Raw genomic sequence first — 21,208 nt, forward strand, 5'->3', positions numbered from 1 at the left:
TTAGTTTATAATTTTTGTTTTAGCAGACATGTGGGGAAAAAACATAAATCTTAATCAACCTAGTAAATGTGTGTGGGAAGCTGAAATTTTTAATAGACGTGCAGGCTTATGTTCAATTTCTATTGGAAGAACTTGAATTTGAGGCTGCAGGAAGTGACTTTCAGTCTATAAAAGAAAACGTCAAAAGTAACAACTATAACTGTTTTCATTATGCTCTAGACATAACATTTAGAAGTGAGTAAAGTAAAAAGAGTAATAAAATGGTTTCAAAGAATTAAGAAACTGTGTTTTTTACGGATTGGCAATATGTAGATTTCACAAGTTATTTCATTTTTATATATATATATATATATATGTATATATATATATATATATATATATATATATATATATAATTTTATCTCAATGGCTGTAAAAATAGAAATTATATCTTTGGCAAAAAAACAGCTGTTGTAGAGAAAGGTTTGTGCAGAAAAATCAGATGATGCCACCAGATAACTAGAATCTTAGAGAGGACAATGGAACCTTACTATGTACTACCTGCCTTAGGAGTCCATTTCATGAGAACTGTTTATTATTTTAGGATCTCAAAAATAGAAACTGTATGTTTTGAGGTCAACTAGTGACCTTACACTGAACTCATCTGTGTGGTAAATATTGAGATAGCAAATCCCATAGAAAACTTCCACTGAGGTTATACAAGCCTGGGCTTCAAATATGAAGTCATTTTGTGCTTCAGACATATGATCTATGTGTTGCCAAAACCTCAATACTTGACAAAGTTTTTCCTCAATTCCTTTCTGTACTTCAGTGCAGGACAGATATAGCCCCAGTCTCTGTTATCAGCTTTACCCTAATATACTGCAGAGTATGTAAAGAATAAATGTATTTACGAACCTAATTCTATCAAAACACAGGGAATGTCAATAATGATCTCTCTGTTGGTTTTGTTTCCTATATACTTTAAACATTTTGAAAAGATTTGCCATCTGTGAAAATTCTGCTCTTTGCTATTAATGACTAATGTGGATGGGTTGGAAAATAAAATATATTCAAAGTAGGAATCACATACAATCAAGAAAGATGCAACGTTATTCCTTTAGAATCTGAATGGACTATTTCTGTCTTATTATACCGGTCCTTATTAAGTATAAGTGAAATTAAACTTTGAAAAATATAAATAAGCAGTTTGAGGAAAAACAGATTTTTTTTCCTAAGGGCTTTGATAAAAGACCTGCAATTATTTTGAAATTATTTGACTGCTTTTTTCTTGTCTTGTCAAGGCTTATAATTGAGCAGTAGAAATAGTGTTCTAATTTCCAAGGTGACTCTATGTTGCAAATTTACTATGCGCCATGCTTTCATTCCCTATTAAACAACTTGTTTCATGTTTTAGAGCCTATTGTATACCAAGATATACTGGGAGTATTTTATTAAACTATAACTTTGAATAGAAATATGGCTTTTAGTTTATTTTATAGACAATCACCAATCTGAAGGAAACCTATCCTCCAGCACAACCTAAACTCTTGGAAAGTCGTATGGTATTTGTCAGTAATTTTCACTGTGCTTTTTTTTAGTAATTGAATTTTCACAAATGTGTACATTATTTACATAAACAAGTTACATAATGGAAAACACTGGTTGTACTACATTTTTCACCCATTCCAATCAGCTCAGTTCTCTTTTTCTTTTTCTCGCTCTGTGATCTATATTCCTAACACATTCCTTATTGTAGCCATTCTTCTGCAATCCAAATTCTATTTTCCACCATGCTTTGATGCATTAAATACACAGATTCACAGTCTGCTTGTGATGTTTTTCCTCCGAGATGATCATATTTTCTGACACACGTGAAGTCTGGCTTTGGAGGAGTAGGTGGCGTCTTTCCATACTTTACAAGACAAGCCCTTTGCACAGTCACACCGCTGGAAAATTTCCAGGCCATGAGAGCCCTTCTTGCGCTGTTTGGTACAGACTTCCCCCTGATGGAGCACTGGTTTGCAGATTTTGGTCCAGAAGTGACGAGCACAGCAAAACCCTTCAATGCAATCTGATGATCGTAGGCAGGGGTCTCCTTCATGCCCTATACAGATGATGACCAAAAGATATTACCATGACACTTCAGAAAAAATTCTACTTTGCAATCCAAAGCACATAAAATGCTCTATGCTATCTTCCATTGTGCCTTGGTTCATATTAATTTGTTCTCCCTCTAATCACATAAATCCGTTATGGTTTATTTCTATATTTGCTGTCTGAATATCAAATTTAATAAATAGTACACTGTACTTCATTGTCTTTTTACTCTATCATGGTCTGCTTCTAGATATTTCCTTGATCATTTTTAATTTCCTAAGTGAATGAAACATAAGTAAATAAAAATAATTCCTTTCAAATTAATTGATTTGATACCTTCTTGGAGGTGTACAGAAACTCCGATTCAAGGGTAAGGCTGAAATTTCCAGGGATTCTTAAGATCATGTGTCAGAGTCTAGCCAGTAAAACAGAAAATCACTGTCCAAAACAGAAGATATTTAATGCAGAGAACTGGTCACAGGTAGTGGCAGGGCTAAGAAATCCCAGAGGATGGCAAAACAACGCAGCAGTAAGCCATTACCCCCTTCAGGCTGGAGGACTCAAAAAGCAGGTAATGGCAGAATTGCGGGCTGGAATCACTTGCTGGGACAAGCACACAACAGGCCCAACTGGCTGCCCTGAAGCCCCAAGGAGATAGAGCTCTGCCAGAAACACCATTGGAAGCAGGGAGATCATGTTGGCTTTTTCCTTCCTCTGCCTCTCAGTCTCTCACCACAGCCAAACCCATGTGGCCGGAAACCACCTGACAGGGAGCCTAGGATATGCAGTCTATAAAGAACTGTGATACAAAACAGGGCAGACAACAGTCAGTAACCACAAGATTGCCACGGGGTTACGAAAGTCAATTTGGGGAATGTAATCAATAATGTTATAAAGATTCTGTAGGGTATCTGATGGACACTTGTCTTGTTAAGGAGACCACCTCAGGGATGATGTAGATGCCTGATCTCTGCACTGTACTCCTGAAGCTGAAGCTGAACAATAATGAATGTCGACTACAATTATATAGATAGATAGATAGATAGATAGATAGATAGATAGATAGATAGATAGATAGATAGATTTACAAGAAGCAGAGTGCAGCATTAGGAATAGAGACAGTGAAAATGTAAAGGCTGTGTGTGATGTCAGAGGGACAGTGAATGGGGGGAGGGGGTTGACACACTGTGAGGAATATAAATGATAAATGTCTAACTATTACATTGTTTTGTGCACCGAAAACTAATTAAAAAAAAAAGGCAGACAGCCTCAGAGTCAACTAAGAACCCATCTTTAAAAAATAAAGTGGAAGCACAAATCTGGGTATTTAATTCAGAAAAAAAGGAGTAAGACAGCAAGAGCACCCACACATCACAACTGATTTGATGTGTAACTTCTAAAGAGGGGGTCAGCAAACTTCTCTGTGACATCCCAGATTGAAATATTTTTGCCTTTTTAGGTCATATGTGTCACAACTCCTCAATTCTTTTGTTGTTTCTCAAAAACAGCCATGGATGATGCCAAAAAAAAAAGGGGGCAAATCTGTGTTACAATAAAAGATTATTTACAAAAACAAGCAGCAGAATAGATTTGGCTCACCAGCCATAGAGTGCCAACACTGGTCTAATGGGGATTCTGTCATCCCAGATGTCATCAACCCCCTGTGTGATGTGGACACAACTCGTTACCCACTGGCGTTCGATTGCTTCCTACTTGCCATCATACAATTACACACAGAATTATATAAACATAATTAGTAAATTTGAAAGTGTACTGAGATATAAACATCTGATGAAATAAAGAGGAATACTCATGTACTAACAAATGAATATGAATTAGAGTATAGACACCGGAAATATGGATAAAAGGTCTTTAAGGAGTATGGACAAAGGATAACTGAAGAGGAATTATCAATCCCTACCACTATCCATGTGACCATTAGTATTCCAGGAGGTCAGACCGACAGGTCAGATATATAATACTATCTCTGCAGAACATGAAAATGTGGGGAAATTGTTTTGTAGTCAAGCAAGCCAAGGAAATAACAGCATTTTAAAAATTTAACCAGTTTTTCTCATTGCTGGACTTCTCAGAGCCTTCAACACACAAATGTTTATTATTAAGTTCCAAAAATGGGGAGATACATTATTGCATAACTCTTGTCACAAGGAACTTTTATTCACAGAATGCCTTGACAAGTAATGCTCTGCAGAATACACTTGCAAAAAGCTTCCCTTAAAAATGGATGTGTTTCATGCCTTCAAACTTTTACTATTAGTAACTAAGTTCAATAATTTTATACTTCCAAATTTTATTATTAGTGTTTAGGCTTCTCAAATATTTTGATACAAAAAAAGGGATTTTATAGCCATACATAATCCCACTAAAAAACAATTATTTTGTTAAGTTGTTTTTTGAATATTATATTATCTGGTTGTTTAGTGAAATGAAATTTCTGAATCTGCAAAGGTGAGAAAAAAACCTCAAAAACTTAGTGATTTAATAATATGGCAACAAATGTTTTCCATGTGTTTTTCAGAATGCTTTATCCTTTGATATGTGACAGACATACTTGTATAAGAAATTTCTTCTAAATTCCATGTAAAAAGACAGGACTGTGGAGAAAATGGCTCAGCAGGATATGCAATTCTTACATAATTTTCTACAAGTTTAGATCTCTAAGAAACCACTCAGCATCCTCAAAATTAAGAATAGGTTCAATTAAAATCTTTCATTTAAAGTATCTTCCTTGTATTTTTTTCTAAAATCAATGGAGTGTGTTACCTATATTATTGTTCTTTATAAAACAAGAAAAAAATAGAATAACAGAGAACTATAGATATCCCTACCTTTTATATGTGACATCTTAGTGTGAGGTCTTCCTAGATTTTGCCATCCCAGGTCATGGTTTGAGTAATGCCCATGGTTTCGATCTCTGTGCCGAGTGCCATCCAGAGCTGGGATGTGAGGAGTTAAGATGCTCTCAGTGACAGGGATACAGATGCCTGGAGATGGGCAGGTAAGAATTTAGTCTCATTTAGTTCTGTACAATGTAGTTCTTATCCAAATATTCTCCTGATGTGAGGTATGAAGTCATTCATCTATCTATTCATCCATCCATCCATCCATCCATCCATCCATCCATCCATCCATCCATCCATCCATCTATCCATCTATCTATCATCTACCCATTTCACTTATTTGTGTACTTATTGTGACTGAGTATTGAATAGTTTGGTCCTGAGCCAGGCTTCCTTGATTTGAATCTTGTCTCCCTCAAGACCAAGTGACTTTGGGTAAAAATAGAATCAAAACAATTTATTTCACTAAGTTATTGTTAATACATGTAAAGTGATGAAAATAGTGACATAGAAAAGTATGAAATTAATAGTAGCTATTAGTACTTTAAAATTATGTGACCAGACATCCACCTTAGGGATTCAGGTCCCTGTGTTCAGTCAACAATACAATCTTAGTCTACACTGTAAACGTCTCTAATGGTATGAGGTCTGCTTCCCTTCATCTCCTGTGCAAGGTATTCCCATTAGGACTGTGCTCACAGGTCAGGAACAAGTATGGGAATATGAGCCTGTTTATGTTGTTTATATGAGTAAGTGTATGTTTCTGATCACTTTCTGTAATTATTTAATGGTTTTACCATGTTTTGTCTGTGGTTCTTCATTTCGTTATTAATGCTGAATTTGTGCCTATAAATTCATTGAGACTGGGAGAAGCTATGCTGGTGAAATGGCTGAGGAATAGACCTCTCTGTCTCCTTTTGTAGGAACCAATCACTCCATTACCATTTGCATTTGCCACAGGGTGCAGCCTTCAAAAGAGGACACCTTGAACATAAGAATCAAGGTATGACACTGTGACAGTGGTATGAAATTGGAAGCTGGACTCACAACTATATTGCTAAATCATAGCAGGTTCCTTTCTTTGGTTCTTTTGCATGTGTTTGCTTATGTGTTTAGTGGAATAGAACATCTAGCTATTTATATGCAGCTCTTCAACATGGCAAATCCTACGTCAGCATAGATCATTAAATAACAAAGGTGATCAGAGCCTAGAAAAATTAAAATTTGGGAGGTAATCCAAATAATCTTACACATATCTAAACATATCCAATTTCTGTCACTTATGAAACGCTCCTTACATTTCTGGAGGCTAAGGAGAAGGTACCCTAACTTACTAGCCAGGCCTCCTACATGTAAAGAAAGAGGCCCATCAACACTGAGACATCTTTACCGTTATTGCAGCGGGTCCCAGGACAACACATGCCGTCTCGATGGCAGCGTTTCTTTTTCCTTCGACACACCATGCAGGCTGACGATCCCTGGTGGGGACTGTGGCAATATCTCCCAACTTCACATTCCTTATCACTGCTACAAGGGTAGGCCTGTCATGAAGTGGAACAACAACCCCAAAAACAAAGTCATTAGCTCTTTTAACACTTGTAGAAAATTATTGTCACAAATTATGATGGAAAAGAAGTCACAATATCTGACTCCTTAAAGTGCACCATTGTAATAATGTTCTGAGCATAGAGTCTATATAGTGACACTTGAGGGCCTTATAAATATTGATTGTTGATGATGAAAAAAAAAGTTGACACTATCCGTCCACTTTCATTGACACAACCTTCGAGTTGAAATTTGTGTTAATTAGTAGAGCCCTTAAGAGTGATTTTGGGGGCTCAGAAACAGTTATAATTGTTATTTTGCCACTGATTTAAGGCATGGAGGAAAAAAATCGGCCTAGGTACTCCATTTTCATCTGCTAAACTAAGGTGAGGGAAAAGTTAAATAAAACAACAAAGGGCTGGGCTAGAACCTAAAAAACACATCTCCCCAATTATGGAGCCAATATTTTAAGAGTGCCTGCTCACAATTCCTGTTTGTGAGGATCAAGGAGGAGAACTATTTCCAACTGGGTGATAAGCAGCAGCAGCAGCAGCAGCAGCAGCAGCAGCGCTTTGAGTGGTCAAAAAGATGCTGAGCTCTAATTACATCATGTCCTCAGGAAACAAAAAAAAGTAGGCTCCTTCCACACAAGAATAGCCCTTTGGATACTGCACCTTTAATTGACACAAAAAATACTTCTGTTTTTGTACATTACCAAGTTATGTGTTCAGAGGCTACTTAAGCAATGCCAAATTATCTCAAAAATAAAAACATATTCTACAGTTATGGACTGCTTGCCTCCTGGATATTTTTGTAACACTTAAAATGCCCGTTTTCAGAGACTGAGAGTTGAGAAACTGAAATGTCATACCCACATACCAAATTTACTCATATTTTGAGGCATGTTGACATGGAGACTTATTCATGTCTTTTTTTTTTTTTTGGTCGTCATTTTTTCCCCCTGATTTTCAGAGTGATCCATGTTTGGTTTTTTTATTGAAAAACTACCAAAAAAAGAGAAGATATGTAGTTGTTTTTAAGCAAGCATAAATGATATGAATACAAAACTATGGGATACAGTTTTTCTGATTCAAATATTTAATGTGACATCAGTGCTTCATTTATGAAATGAGGTTTGATGGCCTGATCTGCATGCATTACTTACTCCTTTCCCCCCCTCTCTCTTTCTTTTACTCTCTTTCATTGGGTTTCTTCCATCGCCTTTTCTTCTCCACCCTTCTCCTGCATCTGTGTGTATACATTGCATGTATACATTCAACCGCCAAGTGTTTTTCATTTAGATATGATCATCTTCAGTTAGGAGGAAATAAATATGAAATTGATGTGTGTCTGAAAACTGTACATGTTGTTCTCTGAAAAAAAATACACTTTTAGCCTCATTACAATTTACTGTTTACCCTCACAAGAAACTAGAAAACCACTGACTTTAAATTGAGGGTTCTTTTGAAGAATTGCACAGTGGCAATATGTGATGCCTATATTATAATTGGAACCAGATAAAGCTATAAAATGAATTTGCATATTGTTGTCCCATTCTGGAACTCCATTATTAGGCTTGAAGGAGAAACTGAATGAAACTGAATTCAGAGTATTAAGCCATTTTTTAAGAATCTAAAATCAATGAAAACAAAACAAATGTAACTTCCTGACTTGCCACATTCTTTCCCCCAAGCACTTTACTCCCTTCACATTTAAATGCATTAATTTTAATTGAAATGAAATTCACATGATTATGATTCATTTACATTTATTTCATCAAATTGTTTTGCAAGAAACATTTGATGTCTTACAAGGTTTTTCCCTTCGTCAAAAATAGGGCATGTTCTTTCAATGGAAAGAAACACGTGCCACTTAAAACATCATGTGCAATTTACAACTCAAACAACAAATCTTGAAGGGAATCTGAATCTGAAATAATACTTGGTTCCATTCTTAAAAAAAAAAAAGTATGCATGGTAGAAAGCAAGTTGTTTGCTAAAAGTGGCAGTTCATTTATGAAGAAAATTGTGGAAGGCACATTCCACAATTCTCAGTTGATGGGAAATGGAACATATAGAAATAGAAAATATTTGAAATGAAAAATATTTAACACCGATGGCATTACGAAAACTAATATGCATAGTAGTCCTTTATTTGAATGGAATCACAGTAATATTCTCACAATATTTTCAGAGGAAATGAACTTTAAGTAAGAGAGAAAATATATTGGTAGTTGTTTGTTTTTTTTTAAATGATTTTATTGGGGAAGGGGAACAGGACTTTATTGGGGAACAGTATGTACTTCCAGGTCTTTTTTCCAAGTCAAGTTGTTGTCCTTTCAGTCTTAGTTGTGGAGGGCGCAGCTCAGCTCCAGGTCCAGTTACCGTTTCTAATTGCAGGGGGCACAGCCCACTATCCCTTGAGGGACTCAAGAAGTTGAACCGGCAACCTTGTGATTGAGTGAGAGCCCACTGGCCCATGTAGGAATCGAAACGGCAGCCTTCGGAGTTAGGAGCATGGAGCTCTAACCGCCTGAGCCACCGGGCTGGCACCGGTAGGTTTTTTTTTATGTTCCACTATATCTTTATTGACTAGAAACAGAAATAAGAGAGGCAGAAAATGTATGCAGGCTTTTTTTTTTTTTTAAATAGAAAGTTGTTGCTGATGTGAACTTGTACTTGGAATAGAATCCCAGAACATAATACTGAGAGGAATTCTTTGACAATTAATTTTTTTAATAATTCAAATGCAAGGCTACGTTACACAGCTTCCAGTATGCTTATAAAACTCCTAGTTCCAATAAATAGCTTGTATATATGAATAAAATCAAGAAATGATGAGACAGATTATAATTGAAACAGGTTTTAGGGAAAGCAAGTGATGTTCAGGGGCTGGCCTGACCTTCTGAAATCAATGTCCCCCAGCACATATCTACTCAGTTGTAAAATTTTTCTTGCCATAGCCATTAGCAAGAAAATACAGAACATGAGAAAATATGCATCTGAGCTATTAATAGCAATGCTGTTGTTTTCAGTCTAATGCATTATTTTTCAGTAAAGGGTTATTTAAACAAGACATTTACAACTCAAGTCTGAGGGCTATGCAGCTTGCTGTTGTTTTCTTTTTCCTACATTAACCCCTTTAATATGTCTGAAAATGGTCTCCTAGTAGGCAAGAGGGGTCAAGATGGAGGGAGGGAGGTGGAGAGACAGGAGCACTTGGTGGAAGTAGTTATGGGACACTGAAGAAGTGATGATTGTGGCGATTAACAGACCACTGAAGAGAATTATATACATCAATGAAAGTACTGTTCAGAAACTTTCCCATGAATAAGTCTTTTTTTCTTTTTCATTTACTTTGGCCTCCAAAAAACTGTTCCTGGTCTCGTTTAATGATGGGTCTATAACTAACAAAAAGTGAATTTGAGTATCTTAGTCTAAATTTCCATTTAACAAAAATGATAATATGCTTCCCTGGTACTTATTTTATAAATGAATTGAAAAACTGATTTATTTTACCTGCTATCAAAGTTATTAATAGTGAATGTTTATGACCCTTCATTTACTTGACTTTAGGTGAACAGTCTGAGGAACAGTGATAGTCCATGTGGAAGACTGGAAATCAAATGAAAGAATTAGGGAGTAACTTGGGTACACTTGTCCTATACTAAAATACTCCAAAACTCCATCAGGATTCCACCTGTATTAGTATCCAGGAATACTCACCTTCATGCAGAGTCATTCATGACAGCCTCAGTCACAATTAACAGATGAATTCATTTGAGACACCTAATCATGGTAGATGATGGGACATAAATTAAGACTGTCTGAGAGCTGTATATGATCAAGCCAAAACACAAAAGTTTTGCCCAACCCCCTTCTAGGCAAAAAATAGAGTGCTTCCCATAAATAGCAGTGCTAGTTATTATTACAACCATGACATGAACTAAAAAAAAATGAATGCATTGGACACAGCTTGAAATGAAGTTTATCAGAAATGAGCATCTCTTAGTACATCTCTTAGTACAAAGAATTTTTTTTTTTTTAAAGTCCATTTACTCTGCGCTGATTTGGAGTCATTATTTAAAATGTTAGCAATGAAGTGAAGAGAGGTTAAGTAACTTCTGCAAGTCAGCCATACTTGGTCAGCGGCAATGAACTTTGGGATTCAGAGCGTTGCCCTGGCTGTCAGGCCTCAATGGGAGGTGACCTGACTCAGAGTATTTGAGTCATGGTTTAATGCACATATGGAGAAGGTGTTTGAGAGGTGATCTATGTGCTGAATTTAGAGATGAGAAAAGTAAACTTGGCCACTTCTCTTTCTAGAAGGCTCCAAATACCAACAGCATGTCCTGCTGCAGCTGTTGGAAAGACAGTACTGACGGAAAACACTGACAAGACTGTAAACAACATATTATCATTCCATTTCTTGACAACAGTTTATATCCACTTAAGCTCAATGTAATCATAGTATAAGCAAAAGCCCGCCATGCAAATAATGATAATTATATCAAATTCTAATGAACAAAAGAAAATGAAATGTTGCTGCATCTTATTTGAATGAATTGAGAGTTTTCCTCCCCAATTATTCTCAAAACTTCAGGGAGAAAAGGGCTATTAATTTGAGACTTAGATGTAGGATTGAATTTATTCTTATTTTGCAATTACTGCCCATTCCTTAGAATATGCAAATGCAACAGTGAAGTAATCAGATCCCTAAGAATAATGAAATGAAAAAAAGTGTTTCAGGTATCTCAACAGCACTGGCTATTGAATCAACTGTTGACCACAACTAAAGCTTAGTTTAATTCCTGATAATTCCTGATTTTTCAAAATAACGACACTGTTCCTGTTTAATCACAGGGGCGGGGGAAGGAAAAGAGAAGCATCATAAAGTGTTCTTGTGGGATGGCCACCCATCCGGATTCTTGCAAGACCGTCCTAGTTTTGTTGTTGTTTTAATTGGGACAATTCTTTGTCCCCCCAAGCACTGTTTGTAAAAACCTCAGAAGTTTTCTGGAGCCAGGAAAACATCATCAGCTGAGCAGGCAAAAGAAAGCCTAAGGGTGAGGTTGGGGGCGGGTCGGATGGTGGGAGGGTAGGGACCCAGCTGTGAGAAGGAAAAACATTTGGGGCTTTAGGGTGAGTGAAGGTAGCAGGGACGGGCTGGGAACTGGAGCGTCTGGGGTCTCAAATAAAGCACAGCAGAAGTTTGGCAATTACATTTGGAAAAGCAGATCAGGCTGGCTTTCCCTAGGTCCTTAGAGAAAAGGTTAATTTCTCTCTCCCAATAGATCTATATTTCAGTGAACATGCAAGGTATGCATGCTACCCTTGAAGGTGCTCATTTCAAGATCAGGCCCTGTAACTGCAACTGCAGGAGGTGCAGGGGCACAGAACTCAATCTGGTTAATGTGCATTTAGTGGTATACTGCAAGCCAAAGACTGTGCAATCTGATCTTTTCCATTGTCCACAATTACCTCTAGGGGATAAGGGTGGACTCCATGCATCTTTGAGGATTTCTAAGCATAAGGCCAGGAGGTTGAGCTTTATTAAGTTCGAGGGGAAAAGTTCAGGTATTTTGTGATGTTCTGGATGTATGCCATAGGTTCATTAAGGCAGCTGTTCAGGTATTCATTCAATATTTAATCATTATTTATTCAGCATTTAATTTATTGAACCCCAACTATGAGCCAGACACAACTAGTTCAGTGATCTACACATATTTTACCTGTATGACCCCAAATTAATTTTGGAAAACAAATATCCTTTCACACATTTGACGTGTAAAACGTTCAGCATAAATTTACATTTTATAACATGAAGTTCATGGTAAATTGACATGATTCAATAAAATAGCTTTGACCTATCTTATTGATCAATGCATACTAATCCTAAAATAAGTTACAGCATATTTATTGATAGATTTTTAAATTAATTTTTTTTATTATTGTAGAAAACATTACGTTAAATTTTAAAATACACAAGTTACCATAACCATTTTGAATGTTCTCTATCCAGTACTTTAAAAGTGAGGGCCAAACTTCACTTTTAAAGAATTAATAATAAGACAAGGAAAGAAAATGCCGTTCTTCATGTAGGATGCCCTGATTAACCATTAAGAATATCTTTGTTAAACAAATATTCCAAATTTTACTTTAGTTTGTCATCCAATAAAGGTTTTTGTGCCTCTTGAACATATATCAAGATTTGGAATGCATAATGGTTTTGGCTTTTTTCCCCTATAAAATGGCAAAAACACTTATTGTAAACAACAAGCATAGTCCCAGACAATTTTTACGAAAAAGAACCATGGGAGGTGAGGATCTGCACATTGATTCCCTTACAATAATTCGTGGCTGTGTACGCCATAGAGTACCTTTTACACATATTCACTTTAAGTTTAAGGCTAAGGTTGTTAGACATTTGTGTTTTGATATAAAAGCTCAGAACTGAGACAATTTCTACAAATGTTGCCTGGATTATAAATTAGGAATGGTGGGTTTCTGCCCGTGGTCCATTAACTTCCCAATGTACGCAGAAAACCTCACTTAAAGCCTAAGAAACAATCATTCTATGAAATAAAGTTCAGATCCTCTTTAACTTCAGTTGTTCTACTCCGTTCTCTGTGCATCATTAAGCACAAAGATTTCACGGAATCCTCTACTTTGAACACAGACTGCATTCTCCACTGTAACATGCACATTATGGCTATTGATCGTGGGTAAATAGGGAGAGCTAACACTTCCCACATGGTCTCAGTACCTAGAGAAATCTAAACTATATAGTTTACCTGGCTTTTTTTTTCTTCTGTTTTTGACCCAATTCCCCCTCATCTGGTACAGGACAAAACACTCGATCCCATGCTCAAACAGTAGCATCTCATGAGTGCTTTTGCAGCAGTGATTGGAGCCCTTTATACTCCATATATATAGAGAGTATGTATATATGTATATATGTATATATATATAGATATATGTATATATATATGTATATATATATACACATATACTCCACATATAGTTATAAAGCCCCTTCTAATTGTGTGATTGATTGGAAAAAATTATACAATTTCAAATTTTCTTCCAAATCCAGGATTGAACATCTACTATATAAAATTTTGATTGTAGCCTTAGAAATTTGCCTGACCTCGTGACCTTCAGAAAGGTGACATGATACGAAGAATTTTGGAGTCATTGGAGTCACTGCAATTTGAATTATGCCTCCACAATCAATTTTTTGTTACAAGTTACTTAACTGAGTCTCAGTTTCCTCCTTGATAAGATGGATATAATTCTTACCTTCAGCAACATATTCCTACTTACCTAATCTTAAAAATCTCACTGGGTTTCTTTAAAAACTATTTGTTCACAGACTTCTTCTCATAGAGATTCTAATTCTTGTAGGAGTGGATATGGTCTGGGTTCCTGTATTTTTAATAAATACTGTCCAGGGTAAGACAGGGAAACACTGCTTTATACAACTGTTGCAAAGATTAAGGCTGTGTCTTATATAGATAGATATAGATTTAGATTTAGATATAGATATAGATGTAGATGTAGATGTGGATTTATAGATGATTATCATACAGACAATGTCTGGTCTATATGAGATATGGATTCAATTTTATCTCCCAGACAGATGTGGGTCTAAATGAGGAATTGGTCCCCTGACATTAACATGAGTCTAAAAGACTCACGGACAAGGACTATTTCCAGACAGGCTCATCTTCTTCACTCCTAGTACTTAGCCACCATGCTTAGGGGTGGGCTTGGGAATTTCTAAAACTATATGAAAAAGTAAAGTAACAGATAACAAACATTCTAGTGCACTTTTGGAGAAACACAGTGTAGACTCAGAGCTGTCAACACACCCATTATGACTGGATTGTTTCATATTCTCATGTGGTGTACACCTGCGTCTTGTTGGCAATTTGTAGCTTTGCAGATTTGGGGCTTCACTCTTTTGCATTTTGTATCCTGTGGGTCTTCACAAAATAACTACTCTTCCTCCCCGTATCAAGTATGATAAATAGATGATGTGTGTTTTTATTATTTTCTATTCTTTGTATAGCATCAAATTTCCCTTGCCAATGAAAATCACATTTAAAATTCAAATATCAAAGTCCGGGGAGATATGAAAACTTAACATAATTTCAAAATGCTGTGTAGAAAAGACCTTTTTTGTGATTATAGAATAGGCCAATGTTGGTAAATATTTCAGTTTGAGTCATTCTTCATTTATGATATCATGGGTTTAGAAATAAGGATAGGAGAACTCTGTGAAGGGGTGTGTGTGTGTGTGTGTGTGTGTGTGTGTGTGTGTGTGTGTGTGTGTGTTGTGCATGTGTGATTTATCTCAGGAAGTATACCCAATAGATATGTAACAGAATTTACCCATGGGGAAGTGGACAGGGTTATTGAGAATAGAGAAAAGAGGAAAATCCTACCTTTTCAAATATTTGATAATTTCTACTAATTTCTACTAGGTGTGTTATCTATTAAAACTATTATTATTATTATTATTATTAGTAGTAGTAGTAGTAGTAGTAGTAGAAGCATTAGTTTCAGGTGTACAAAACAAAAGAACTAACATTAGAAGATTCAAAGTGAAATTTCTTATTGCTTGCTAATTTATGCCTTATGGTTTTCATATTAGGAAGTCTTGGAAGAACTTGGGTTTCCTTAGAGCCAGGGCTTCTGGAAAGAGTATCAAGAATTCAGACTAAAGTTTCTTGATTAAAAACGTTCTCTTTGTTTCATAAATGTCACTTTATTTGTAGAATCAGACTATCAATGAAACATTATATAAACAATTAATACTTATATATAATATAGTATATACTTATATATACTTATATATAATAAGTATATACTTATTATTATTATATATAAGTATTTATATACAATAAATACTTATATATAAACAAATCATTGTTTTAATAATTATTTATTTAAGCTAGTGTTTATTGTCTTGGCTGATTTCATTTAGTATAGAACATGCAAATTTTACACTTCTCTATTCTCACTTAATTCTCTTTCATTTCCTCTAGGAATTAATGGCCATTCACCACATTTTATTCCGATTTTGGGGAAACAGTTGATGGAAGCTGATAAAATTGAAAAGATTGCTCTTTCTTTTGTGGTTGGGAAGATTTTTTAAAAAGCACAGCAACAACTAGTCCTCAATATTCCTTTGCAGTAAAAATATTTCTTAATTTCTGCTTAGGATCTACCTTAAACCCTGTATAACTATTGAAAATGTAAAGTTGTTGCCATTCAAATTTAGAGTCGTAAACAAGAAGGCAGTCAGTATTTTATCTCTCCAGGTGAAGGGAATCAATTATTTGAGAAGAAGCGTAGCCCAACATGATGGTGGGAGCAAGGGATTTACTGAACAGTGATAGTCACACAGATTGAATCAACTAAGAAACCTTTTGATTAAACAAGTAGCATAAAGAGACGGTTCACATTTCTAACACAGAACTCTGCCTAAGTAACTCATCTATTTCTGCTTCTGCCATTTGGAGGAAAATAAACTGTAAGTCTGTGGAGAGTCTTGGACTAGAATCATTGTGATATTATGTACTAGTGAGATATGGAGGGAATAAGATGCAAGTCATATGAGCAACAGGATGAAGAACTTTAACTCTTGAGCTTTGGGTAAGCCAGCTGGTCTGCTACTAAGACTAAGAAATGCACTATATATATATAGTTATTTTACCATCTTTATTTGTTTTCTTTTTTTTCATTTCCTACCTTGATTCCTTCTCTGGGTATCTCAAACCAATATTTATATAACCTGTAAAATAGGTAAGGATCTGTACTTTGTGCTCATATTTCATTTTTATATATTTGGAATGTTCAGTTGATAAGGCAGATCTCACATAAAAATGCATGCAAGAAGCACTGTAAGTACATTTATATTGTCATTTCTGGGTTCCAATGACCAGGACAAACTATATTTCAGAGAGTTTGAACCAGTCTCAGAGTCTCTAACATAATGATAAGGTTAAAGTATCCAGGTGGAATAGTTGCTTGACTTCCTAACAGAGGAAATCACAATAGCCAAGACTACTTATTTATTTCAGACATTCACAAGGCGATTGAGTTGAAAAGCCCCAGCTTGTAACGTATTTTTATTTGTAATGTCTAATAATAGCAATTATATGACCACATGTTATTTATTAAAATAAAATACATTTCCAAAAAACTAATCAATATCTCAATACACACATGGTCTTACTTCTCAGCCTCCTACCTCCACGAACCAGTTTAAATTCTTATTGTGTGGAAGAAGGAAGGGAAGTTCAGCACACAAGAACAAGGAAATTCATGTCTAGCAAACAATATAACACAGAGAAAGATATCACTCGTTGTCTTATAATCCACTTCTGTCAAAAAATTATTTTTAAATGCTTTGCTAAAGAACTGGAAAGGAAGGAAATTGTGAGCCAGATGACCGATCCTTTGGTTTGTGTGACCCCAGCACTCAAATCTCAGCCCCAGAAATTTGGTACATCTTGTAATGACATACTCAATGTGTTAGTAACTGCGAAGAAAACACATTGAAGAAATTGGTCCCCACACCACCCACATCTCAGTACATCTGCTTTGAGTGGTGACCAGCACATTCTTAATAGTGCAAGAGAGGCCAGGTGATTTGTTAGTAGATGAAAAAAATGAAATCATGTCTCCGGGCTTAAGTCACTTCCCTTGCATCTCATTGGTCCTTTCAGCCTGTGCAAAGAGTATGCTCCTCTGCCTGTTGCTTCTTTTGTTGGCTTTTGTTCATTACTAAAGATCCCCAGATGTACTGGCATTGGAGTCTTTTTAACACCTCTGTGTCTGGCCCCACATTCCAGCAGACTTTGCAGTGAATATGGGGCTTTAAAATGTGAGATGGGGGAGGGAGAGTGGGAAAGAGAAGTGGAGTACAGCTAAGACAGCAAGGATTCTTCCCCAGGGACTGAGGTAGATATGTCCTGGCTCACACAACTCAAATGCTGTTTTGGTTAACAGGAAGTCTAGGCAAACAAATGGAACAAAATTTATTAGCAAATGGTTAATAGAGTTTTTATACAGCTTTGCTAGGGCCAACCTGTAATGTGTATACACTTGTCGTTTCTGGGTTCCAATGATCAGGAAAAACTGTTTCAGAGAGTTTAAACCAGTCTCAGAATCTCTAACATAATGATAAGGTTAAAGCATCCAGGTGGAATAGTTGAATTTTTTGAATAGTAATAGTAAAGTGTTCCTAGAACTGTTTGGAATGCTATCTGAAATCTGTCATATTTGTTTTTACCAAAGAAGGCAGCTATGTTGCAATAAAGATGACCAAAAACATTTTTGTTCTTAGCATGGCATATGATCTCTACAAATCTCCCCAGCACTGGAATTATACACTCCAACTATCGGGGGCTGCTTGCACAGAAGAGAGTCAGCCACACTCTCATGACTGTGCATTTACAAACATTTTTCCTCTGCCAAAAACACCTTTTCTCCATTCACTTCATCATAAGAATAATTCCAACTCATCATTTAGAGATTATATCAAGTAACTGCACTTTGGGGAAACCTTTTAGGCTGGCTCCACACTCCCATTTATTTGGAGGTTCTATTTAACCTACACCCTACTAATACCTCATGTTTATCTGTACCATGATACAGATCACACTGTTGAGTTCTTCATCTGCCTTTCCACTCTCTTTAATTATGGAAATCATCTTTCCTCCCTTTATCCCCAGTTGTCACATAATGCCTGGAATAATTTAGCATTCCACATTTTGTCCAGCAATGATTAATGAATAAGATTTTTTTTGCAACAGTGGTTGGAAATTTGTACCATTGAATTGACAAAAATACACACGTAAGTACCCACCAGGAGATGGTAAAAAGAAAGAGCTTGAAAGTGAAGAGGTAATTTTGTAGATATTTTGAAATAGATTTTTAAAAATTAGCTAAGACTTACATAAATTATTTATAATCTACCACAATATAGCTAAAGGCATCATATGTGTATAAAAAGAAAGGGGATTGGCTGATGAGTAATTTTCCAGCCAGAAACTTGGCTACAGTTATTTCATGTTGGGCTCAAATTCACATTTTCAAGTGCTATCATCAGTTCTTTTACATCACATTCCTGTAGCTGAGGATGTTTTTCACGTATAAATTATCTAAAGTGAAAAGTAGACTCTGATTTCTAAGTGATATTGGTGGTCTCTGCCACAGCAGTAATGCTGTCCTAGTATCCATTCACAGCAGTGACTCTACTTCACCTCTTTCCTAATTGTTCCCAGGAGATTGTTTAAGCTATTTGGTCAGTGGGAGCTATCACATTGGGTACCTGTGAGGATCAGAACAAGCTAGTAACACTCCATCCAAAATATTCCTTTCTAACTTTCCTTTGCCTTTGTCTCTTAATATTTTCTCGTTGGTGGATCATATCTGATAGTGATTCTAGTTGACTTCCTGGTTGACCAACCATGACGTATTTTTTTCAAAGAAGCAAGAAGGTGAGAAACTCATGATGGCTTTCTTTAACATCTTGGAGACACATGGACAGAACAGTAAAGGGATTCAAATTCTTGATACACCTAGTCACAGCAATATAACAAGCAGAAAATAACAACTAATGTGTTTTTGCCATGTGCTTGCCCCATGGACTGCTACCACCAACATATTTATTTGATGTTTAACTTGTTTATGATCCTAAACAAATTGAGTTTAAGCAAGGTTCTCATCAGCCAAGTTAAATCTCATTGGCATGTCAATTTTCACCAAAAAAATGTGGATAGTGCTTCAAGGTTTAGAACCAAATTCCTTTTAAATCATTGTGTCTATGATTCTTGTACACAGCTATCCAACTCTCCTCAGTATGCCCACAAAGTGCAATTTTTAGAGACACCCATGCATTTTTCTGGCCCTGCTCCCAAGTTTAAGAACTTAGAGAAATTTGCAAAGGACTTTATGCAGCCCAACCTAGGTTTGTATTTGGTATTTGTGGAAAGATGATATGAACCTATTGTCTGGGCAAAGAGGCAAGAAATAGGAACTCTATCTTCTAGGTCAAATTTCTTCAGTTACCGTTTGGTACATGTTCTGAGTACAGGCAGACATGTCATTTTGTATATGAGAAGGTTAAGTCTCTATAAGGCTCCTGTACAATTTAGCTTACAGTCTTGAGGCTAGAGCAATTGGATTTCCTAGTTCCGTAGGAAGAGAAAAGACATGGCCTACTTCGGCACAGCAGGTACCAGACAGGATGGATTATGGTCTGACTATAACATTTCCTGGGTTTAAAAGCGATCACCAGAACTTCATGCACACAAACAAGTCAAGTTGTTTCCACATTAATGTTAAATGGAGTGATTTTTATTACAAAACTCAGCACAACTCAGGCTCTTTTCTGAAGGCAGGTCAAAAGCATGAGGATCTGTTCATGTGCTGCTTTTCATCTCCCATGGTTGAGCACACACCTAACACACGCTGATCAAACTCTGCTTGGAATTGAAAGCAGGATGGTTGGAAAGGCTAAGAATGAGCTTTTGAAATAAGACTGCTCATTCCATAATAACAAGAATTGGAGCTGAACTTTTGTAAATGGTATATTGAAGACTGTTTACAACTTACAAATGATGATTACAAGAAACATTAGAATGACTTTCTTATATAGAAATATTAATAAATAACAATAAATTTGCCAGAAAGTCCAGTCCTCCTTCCAAAAAGAAATCACAGATCTTTAAAACGTAGTTTCATAGAATGAATTAGTTAAAAGAGTAATCAGCCAGTTAGGATTATATAATAGTAATATTAATATTGAACAGCAACTGTGCATAGAACTATTTGTCTTCAAAGTAGTGAACTTCTTAAGCATTAACAAATTAACTCTGTCACAACTGCCCACATATGTTTGGAGAGCTCTACGGAGAACTTTCTTTAACGCCCAGTGTTCTGTCCTGGTCTGCACAGGCTAGAGGCTAAAGTATGTCTGCAGGGGGATTTTTCCATTGTTTATCTAATATTTGGATTAAGAATGTTTGGATTAAGCATGTTTGGATGTACAGAGATGAGGTTATAATACACACTCAGGTGCCACCGTCTGGCTGGTTCATTTCTGAGTTGTCAACCAATACCCAATCACAGGCAAAAATGTGTTTTCAGTGATAGAGCGGTATGGTTTTCATTGAGGACAGACTGCCGGAAATAATACAAAAAATTGTCTGGGAATTTGGGTGCATAACCTGGGTGTGGTGAGAATGCGCTTTTCATATTTCTCATTAATGTTCAGTAACTCTCCACATAACCTCAGCTCAGCCATGGGTCCTTAAATCCACCATCTCACCCACCAAAAGGACTCCTCCTGCTAACAGATACCACAGTTACTAGAGGTTCTCTACAAACTGTACATATTTTCATGAGATCTGGAAAATAACAGGCTCCTGGAAACTACAGATATTTTGCAGATGCATGTTTTATAAAATGATTTCACAATTTTCCTCGGCACTTTATCAATGTGTCACTTTACAGACCAATAGAGACCAACCACTGGTATTTATCGTAAATTACAAATTTTAATTCTAATCACTTTCCCTTAATAATTTCCAAAATTGTAAGCATTCAAGAATTCTACTTACTGGATATTTAATGATATTAAGGAATTATTGTTAACTCTTATGATAATAGTATTGCAATTATGTTTTAAAAGTTCATGTCTCTTCA

The 21,208-nt window shown here is 36.0% G+C and overlaps 1 protein-coding gene across 1 annotated transcript in view; it reads right to left on the reverse strand.

Annotated features, from left to right (window-relative positions):
• Positions 1–1,659: 1,659 nt before the first annotated feature.
• The window catches only part of DKK2 (dickkopf WNT signaling pathway inhibitor 2), a 77,667-nt gene continuing 58,118 nt past the window's right edge, over positions 1,660–21,208 (reverse strand). Inside the window, exons 2-4 of the mRNA XM_081045174.1 lie at positions 6,331–6,481; positions 4,929–5,084; positions 1,660–2,086 (exon numbers count right to left, since the gene is read on the reverse strand). Of these exons, the coding sequence (XP_080901300.1) occupies positions 1,836–2,086; positions 4,929–5,084; positions 6,331–6,481 (558 nt within the window). The 3' untranslated portion in view covers positions 1,660–1,835. The remainder of the gene's footprint in view (positions 2,087–4,928; positions 5,085–6,330; positions 6,482–21,208) is intronic.

The sequence above is a fragment of the Rhinolophus hipposideros genome (genome assembly GCF_964194185.1).
Source record: "Rhinolophus hipposideros genome assembly, chromosome: 1".
In the NCBI taxonomy this organism is placed as follows: Eukaryota; Metazoa; Chordata; class Mammalia; order Chiroptera; family Rhinolophidae; genus Rhinolophus; species Rhinolophus hipposideros.